This window comes from Calcarisporiella thermophila (genome assembly GCF_041956535.1).
Source record: "Calcarisporiella thermophila strain CBS 279.70 unplaced genomic scaffold VTP21scaffold_52, whole genome shotgun sequence".
Lineage (NCBI taxonomy): Eukaryota > Fungi > Calcarisporiellomycota > Calcarisporiellomycetes > Calcarisporiellales > Calcarisporiellaceae > Calcarisporiella > Calcarisporiella thermophila.
The window spans coordinates 1-6,733 of record NW_027192241.1 but is presented as its reverse complement, the minus strand read 5'-3'; the positions used below and the strand labels follow the sequence as shown (position 1 = coordinate 6,733).

Here is a 6,733-nt window from a genome sequence, read left to right as displayed (position 1 = left end):
CCAATATGTGTCCCGAGTATCTTTTTTTTTTTGATCAATCAATGGAAACTTTTATTTAATTTCCATATATTACATGAAGTTTATGTCAATGGACTTAACATAACGAGATATAGGTCCTGGATCGATAGACGTTCAATCGATATGCGTGTATCGTAGTTGACGTGAATAGCATGTACGTGAAACCAATGTAATCTTTTGTACTTATCGTAAGGGCGATCTTTTCAATAATCAAGACTCAGCTTCTGATCAAGTGGACAGCAGTCACAAACTAAGAGTAAGTGCTGGTGGGGGAGGTGGGATTCGAACCCACGCCGTTCTCATCGGCATCCCAGGGATAGTCCACTACACTAACCCTCCCCCATGTGTCCCGAGTATCAGAGTGACTGCTTGTGTAATTTTTTCATTCCAAAAATCAACTTTGCCTTAACAAATCCGGGTGATTGGCTCACGTGGCGTAATGGATAACGCGTCCGCCTCCTAAGCGGAAGATTCCAGGTTCGAGTCCTGGCTTGAGCGCATTGTTTTCTCTAGTGGAATTAGTTTTTTTTTTCTATATTCATAAAGCCTTGCTCTAAATGACAGAGCTACTTGCTAATCGATTAATTTTCCCAGAAAAGGAGCTGATAATAAATTTCACGAGTTTGGATCAAGAACTTTTGTGGATGCAATGGGCGAATATAAAGCTGGGAGTCACTACGGTGAACAAAGGTTTCAACATCAGCAATGTGGAGGAGAATTAAATAACTCACAAGCCTGGAATATGTGAAACTATTGTGAATTTTATCGGCTTCTTAATATGACCACAAAGTACACTCCTATAGATTTAGCCTGTATAAGCTTGTATTTCTCCTATTCCCCGCCGGCTTGCGATCTCGATTACCCGTGCTGATCTCAATTCTTACTAGCCACGGGAAGAAGCGCCTACCATATGCGCTCGAATGCAATAAATAAATGCAAGTTTAACTGCTGATGCGTTATATCGAGGCTTGGGTACTCTGTTCTCTCCACGGGCACTCTTCTTCATCTAAGCGGGCTTCAATTTCGCACACAGCCTGCGGCAAGCACTGCCATCCCCGGCCGGATATTGACGGGGACACAGCGCTGACGCGATTGCCGAGGAACAGGGTTTGCCCCAGTCCAGCCGGCACTTGGGCGAGGATGGTCGCGTCTTCGGGCGGGCAGGGCCGAGCAGCGCTCTAGTAGCCCGCTTTGGTCGAGGGTGGTTCAAAAAGCTTTGACAGCTCCTCCCTATGGTGTTCCTCTCCGGCCGTATCCCTTGTGCCAATCTGAGTGTTGGGGACGAGGCAAGCAGCCCCACATGCCGCACACAAATCAGCGTTAGGACCACGTAACACGAGCACCATTTTTTTTTTTTCGCAATATTTCCCCTTGGCCGTTGCTTCGCCCTACTTCCCCGAGCCATCTTTCTCTCTTCTTCGATCATCACTTCGAACCAAACATCCCTGTTTTTGTTTGTTCCGGAGTGCGGTCAAGCCCTTTTCCCTTTCAGCGACCCTGCCCTAACCATTCCTTTTTGTTCGACATTGCAATCATCTTCACAATCCTTCCTACCCTAGCCTGTTTAGAATTTGTTTATTTGTCACGCCCTAGAAATGGAAACGCTTGCCCCTCAACAGCAGCAGCAGCCCACGGCGGCCAACACCGAACGTGAGCTCCCGCTTTTCCGCAACCACCTGCTCCACTCCTCTACCTCGCCCTCGCCATCTGCCCGCACTGTGACGATTCTCGCCGAGAACAAGCGCAAGCTGCGAGTTCAGCGTATCGACTTGCCGACCGTTTATGGGACGCAGCCAGTATTGCGCCGCCTCGACAATGACAGGGTGAATGCGACGCAGCTGTTCAGGGCCGCCTTCCCGACCTCAAGTGAAGAGCTCGAGGCAAGGGAGATGCAGTGGCTGAAAGGAGAAGGCACCGGCGAAGAGGAAATCTCGGGGAAGATGAAGGGCATCTGGGTGTCCCTACCAATGGCTCAAGCGTTGGCCAAGGAATATGGGATAGAGAGAGCCGTGAGAAATTTGGTGTATGACAAGAAGGAGGAGGTTAAAGAGGATTCGCAAGCGAAAGTGGAGGAGAATGCATCGGTACAAGAGGTGGAAAAGGTGGATGCGGAAGCTGAGAAGGTGGAAAAGATAGAGGAGAAAGGCGACGACGATATGGAGCGGAGTGGTGTAGAAGTAAAGCCGGATGAACCGCTTACTGGAAATGTGGATAAGGCTGAGGCACAAGCTGATGTCAATGCCGTCGAAGCCACCGAGGACAGCACCGGGGAGACGGAAGCCAAGCCTGACTTAAGCCTGGAGAAAAACATGGATACTCAGGAGGATAAGGACGAAGAAACCAAAGAAGAGACAACGACGGCGGTTTCTGAAGAGACCAGTCGCAAACGTAAACTCGATGATGTATTGCGTGAAGAGGTAGAAGCGGAAAAGAGTGGCGAATTCGAGGAGTTGCAGCAGCGTGCTGTGAGCCAACGCCGTAAAGTACGCTGGATGGTGGGGGCTGCTGTCGCGATCGCAGCGACGGCTGCCTCTGCGGCTCTCCCCTACTTCCTTTAAGCCAAACGTTCACATTATACACACCATATTTATATATATATACAGCTAATTAATCGGATGAATAATGCTTTGAAAATTTTCCACCCCTAACCCCATCCCCTTTCCTTCCCCATCCCCTCCTCCTCCCCCTCCTCCTCCCCCTCCTCCTACCCCCTCCAAAAAAAAACTGATTTTTCTTGACAATATTCCCCCTCCTTTGCTTTTCTCCAATATCTCCCCCTTATAACCTACCTCTTTCTGAAATATCTCTATATATTACCAATTTCTACTTTAGTTCATGTTTGTGAGTGTAGTCTATAAATAAACGCAACCATTTCTCCAAGCGCTTGTTCTGTATGGCCTCCATCCGTCAATTTTCTCTTTTTCAATCCCATCGTCAAGTGGTGGCTTAATTTTGCCTCCACCAAAAATTTCAAGCCTTTAGTCCAGGCGCGTTCTTAGAAATCCTAATCATCATGTCGGAGACCGCATCTGTACAGGTGGAGAATAACCAACCGCCAAACTACAAGCCACAAAAGCGTCTTTCCGCGTGGAATGCCTTGACTACCTACACCCGGCGTGCTACTCAGGAGCTTACCAAGTTGCCCGATTTAGTTAGCAAGGCACCCGAAGAATTTCGTCGTTCCTATGCAGAGTTTGTCGAGCAAAATCGGCGTCAATTGCCAAGACCCACCGATTCTGTGCCGCCATGGCATGGAGTTGAGGGAGAGGAGGAGCTCAAGCAGAGGATTTTGGCCATATCAAAAGTGATTCTACTTTATCAGCGTGCATTTTCATCGCAGCTTCTAATCCAGAACCATCCTATTAGGACAAGCGGAATTTCACAGTTCCGCCTCCCCCTGAAGATCCATTTGACATGGCTGTCTATTATCAGAGTGCATTAGCTACGATGCAAGCAGATGCGCGACTGGGCCGTATGCGCCATAGGCTGGTACCAAGGGTGTAAGTGTTTGATTTTTGTATTGTGGTGAAGTGAATTTCTAACTTAATCTGTATTTCAACTTGGCATCGGCCCACCTCCCTAGTATTAAAGAGGAGGAATTCTGGCACAATTACTTCTATCGTGTAGGCGTAGTGAAAAGAAGCTTTTTCAGCGGGGAACCTGTACCGGAAGAACTAGTGTTCTATCGCGAGGATGATGCTGACGAGAATACCGATGAAGATGTATGTGAATTAGAAAACAGGATAGGAGACGAAGGGGTTGATCCAGTTTTACTGAGCGAATGAGCATTTATCTATTTAGGCACAAATCCTTTTTGATGTCGACGAGAAAACTTCCAGGAAACCGGAGGGAGTGGATGAAGACCTCGATGCATGGATGGATGATGCTTTAACCAAAATGAAGAGCTTTTTTGGTGGCGTCGCGTCACCCACCTCACCCACATCTCCTTCACTGCCAGTCATCGACAGCAAAAACGGGCAGAGGCGGCCAAAGAATACAAACGATAAAAAAGAGGAAGTGGAGGACTGGGAGGAGGAGTTAAAGCGATATGCGGAAGAGGAGCTCTGCGAAGAAGAGGAAGCCAACGCTGAGGCAGAGGATAAGAAAACAGAGGGCGACCGTGGAAATAAGGAGGAAGCAAAGGAGGATAAGTAAACCTAGCTATTTAACACAACGTGGAGAGGCCCTTGAATACTATCTAACCATTATATAGCACTTTGTATATCTAATCTCGAGAATTCTATTTCCTCCCACATTTATCTTTGGTTTCAAATATATTCAGACGGCTACCAATTTATTTTTACTGAATTCCCATACTAAGTTAACAACTATTAAATGAGTGCAAATACGCCTATTCTGATCAAGGTGTAACTTTGACACCCTGATAGGCAAAAGGCAGAATTAGTAAATCACTACCCCAAGTTATAACTGGAGGGCTGATTAAGTTACCTGCCAAAACGCGACATGATCCTTTATATGCTTGGCCTTATCGTAAGGGATTGGGTAATACCATGCACATGCCTGGTTAACCTCACCTGTGGAATAAACAGGAGTAAAATAATGGAGATCAAACATTGGGGTGGGGGGGGGGGGGGAATTATATCTTTTCTCACCCTCTACAACAACGTCGTAGTATGATGCGTGGCCCTTCCATGGGCAGAATGTATTCTTGTCATTGTTACGGAAATATTCCTTATGAATAGCCGAAGGAGGAAAATAGATGTTCCCCTCCACTATTTGACACTCTTCACTGGTGGCCTCGGCGAGGACCTTTCCATTCCATTCAGCTCTTGGCATTTTGCTAGTAAGAGGAGGTTTTTTTGGAAGTCTGAATAGTCATCGAGAATGTTGAAGATTAAATTACTTTCGCCACCGTGCGATGACAAATCAAATCAACCCAACCGGGGATTTATATCCTGAATTTTTACTCAGAGTTAGAACAAACTAATTCTGAATGTTGTATTTGTCTCTATGTGGGTAAAAAATATAAAAGATAGTGACGAGAGTGGGGTTCGAACCCACGCCTCCGAAGAGATCACGGCCTAAACGTGACGCCTTAGACCACTCGGCCATCTCGCCTTGCCTTTTTTGTGTCATAAACTGAATCAGATATGAGGCCTAACGAGATTGAAGACTACCTTCCGGCACCCGACTACGACGCAAGTGCAGCCGCAAACAAGTATTAAGATTATATTAATTAGAATTCCCGTTGTTAGTTTATTTCATTGGTCATACTTCACCCTATATAAAGGGATATTCTTAGAGAACATTGTAACAGGAGAATAATCATCCCCGGAGTACTATGAATATATTCCTCTTCCTTGGTTTTCTGTAATAAATCCTTTATTCCCTTATCCCTGTCCCAATTATCCTAGATTATCCCTACCGAATTTATGTCATTTGTTGTGAGGAGATTTGGCACAATATGGAATTATGGCGCAGTAGGAGGAAAGGTGGCTTTGGAGGCTTATTTTACAAAGATCAAAGGTGTTCCCTAGGGATACTTGAAACAATTGCCCATGCCTTTCTAGACTGCCCAGCTATCGCGCAACTCTGGCAAAGAGTTGATGAGACAAACTGCCGAATAATTGGAATACCGCCACACGAATCCACGAGAGAAGGCAGACTGTTTGGACAATACAAACAAATAAGTCAACGCTTCGACGAAGTGGTTGCTCTGAGCCACGAAATAGCCCTGTGGATAATATACCGCTCGAGACTTGAATTAGTGCTGGACGATGTCCAACCCAATCCGGTAGCCATAACCAAACAATTTGACCACGAACTACAGCGAGGAATAAAGTTCAAGTGGTGGATGGCAATGAAACAGGAACGGAAAAGAGACTTCATCGATAAATGGTCAAGGGGAAACTGGGTGAACATCATAGATGATTCTGTGATTTTCATCCAGGACACCTCTGAAGATCAAATCCCAGTCCCAACTCCGGTTTGAGAACTGCACCCAACCCTTCACTGCTGTATATTAATACCATCTCCTCTATCGTTCTTTTCCCTACTTTTTCTTTTTTTTTCTTTTTTCTCCTTTCCTCTTCCTTTACTTTTTCAATCCTTCACTTCTTTTCGTTATTTCATGTACATAAACAGCCTATCTTAATACCATTCCCTACAAAAAACTCCAATAGAGAAAAGAGTTAAAAATCTTATAGAAATTGTAGGGATGTGAAAACATATACAATCGCGAACCTTCTTTTACGATTTCTTATTCCATACTTCAAACTTTTCTCGACCCTTTCCTTTTCCTTATTTTTATAGATTTCTTTGTAATATTACCCATTCGTTATTAATAGCAGATTAATTAAATGCGATATTTATTTAATTATTTCGCAATTATTATGGGTTGTACATTTTAGGGTAGCATTGTTCCGCTTCTTTTTCTTGCAGCTCTTGTCAAATATCCATTTGGCCTGCTTGCTGATTCCATCTCTTCGCTTTCACTTGCGTCATTGACACTCTTCCTCTTGGCCCTTTTCCTACTCTGTTTTTCCGGCTCTGCATTCTCCTGAGGTTGCTCTCCTTTTGTAACGGGTGTCTCCTGTGTTAAATTTGCTCTAATGCTATCCAATCCCTTTCGTCGTCTAATTAGAGGTATCTCTACACGAATATATGAGAAAGATTAATGGAGGATACATGAATTGATTTATCTAAGATTTGAATTGAATTTAAGGCAATTTATACTAATATTGTACAGTACTTT

At 44.9% G+C, this 6,733-nt stretch overlaps 5 protein-coding genes and 3 non-coding genes across 8 annotated transcripts; 4 read left to right on the top strand and 4 right to left on the bottom strand.

Annotated features, from left to right (window-relative positions):
* Nucleotides 1-285: 285 nt before the first annotated feature.
* On the bottom strand, nt 286-358 carry VTP21DRAFT_t389. Its single transcript has one exon. It is a non-coding gene; the product is annotated as a tRNA-Ser (tRNA).
* Nucleotides 359-443: 85 nt separating this feature from the next.
* Nucleotides 444-516, top strand: VTP21DRAFT_t391. The gene has a single exon. It is a non-coding gene; the product is annotated as a tRNA-Arg (tRNA).
* Nucleotides 517-1,024: 508 nt separating this feature from the next.
* On the bottom strand, nt 1,025-1,423 carry VTP21DRAFT_9664 (uncharacterized protein; the record flags this gene model as incomplete). Its single annotated transcript, XM_069400645.1, has 1 exon — nt 1,025-1,423. One exon carries the CDS (start codon nt 1,421-1,423, stop codon nt 1,025-1,027), a length of 399 nt encoding a protein of 132 aa, XP_069245488.1.
* A 190-nt stretch (nt 1,424-1,613) lies between these two features.
* On the top strand, nt 1,614-2,576 carry VTP21DRAFT_9663 (uncharacterized protein; the record flags this gene model as incomplete). The annotated part of the gene is made up of 1 exon (XM_069400644.1): nt 1,614-2,576. One exon carries the CDS (start codon nt 1,614-1,616, stop codon nt 2,574-2,576), a length of 963 nt encoding a protein of 320 aa, XP_069245487.1.
* A 455-nt stretch (nt 2,577-3,031) lies between these two features.
* On the top strand, nt 3,032-4,173 carry VTP21DRAFT_9662 (uncharacterized protein; the record flags this gene model as incomplete). Its single annotated transcript, XM_069400643.1, has 4 exons — nt 3,032-3,322; nt 3,385-3,518; nt 3,602-3,740; nt 3,820-4,173. The coding sequence occupies 4 exons, from the start codon at nt 3,032-3,034 to the stop codon at nt 4,171-4,173; spliced, it is 918 nt and encodes a 305-aa protein (XP_069245486.1).
* Nucleotides 4,174-4,378: 205 nt separating this feature from the next.
* VTP21DRAFT_9661 (uncharacterized protein) lies at nt 4,379-4,815 on the bottom strand (the record flags this gene model as incomplete). The annotated part of the gene is made up of 3 exons (XM_069400642.1): nt 4,379-4,399; nt 4,468-4,553; nt 4,632-4,815. The coding sequence occupies 3 exons, from the start codon at nt 4,813-4,815 to the stop codon at nt 4,379-4,381; spliced, it is 291 nt and encodes a 96-aa protein (XP_069245485.1).
* Nucleotides 4,816-5,015: 200 nt separating this feature from the next.
* VTP21DRAFT_t388 lies at nt 5,016-5,097 on the bottom strand. The gene has a single exon. It is a non-coding gene; the product is annotated as a tRNA-Leu (tRNA).
* Nucleotides 5,098-5,129: 32 nt separating this feature from the next.
* On the top strand, nt 5,130-5,971 carry VTP21DRAFT_9660 (uncharacterized protein; the record flags this gene model as incomplete). The annotated part of the gene is made up of 2 exons (XM_069400641.1): nt 5,130-5,197; nt 5,506-5,971. The coding sequence occupies 2 exons, from the start codon at nt 5,130-5,132 to the stop codon at nt 5,969-5,971; spliced, it is 534 nt and encodes a 177-aa protein (XP_069245484.1).
* Nucleotides 5,972-6,733: the final 762 nt, after the last annotated feature.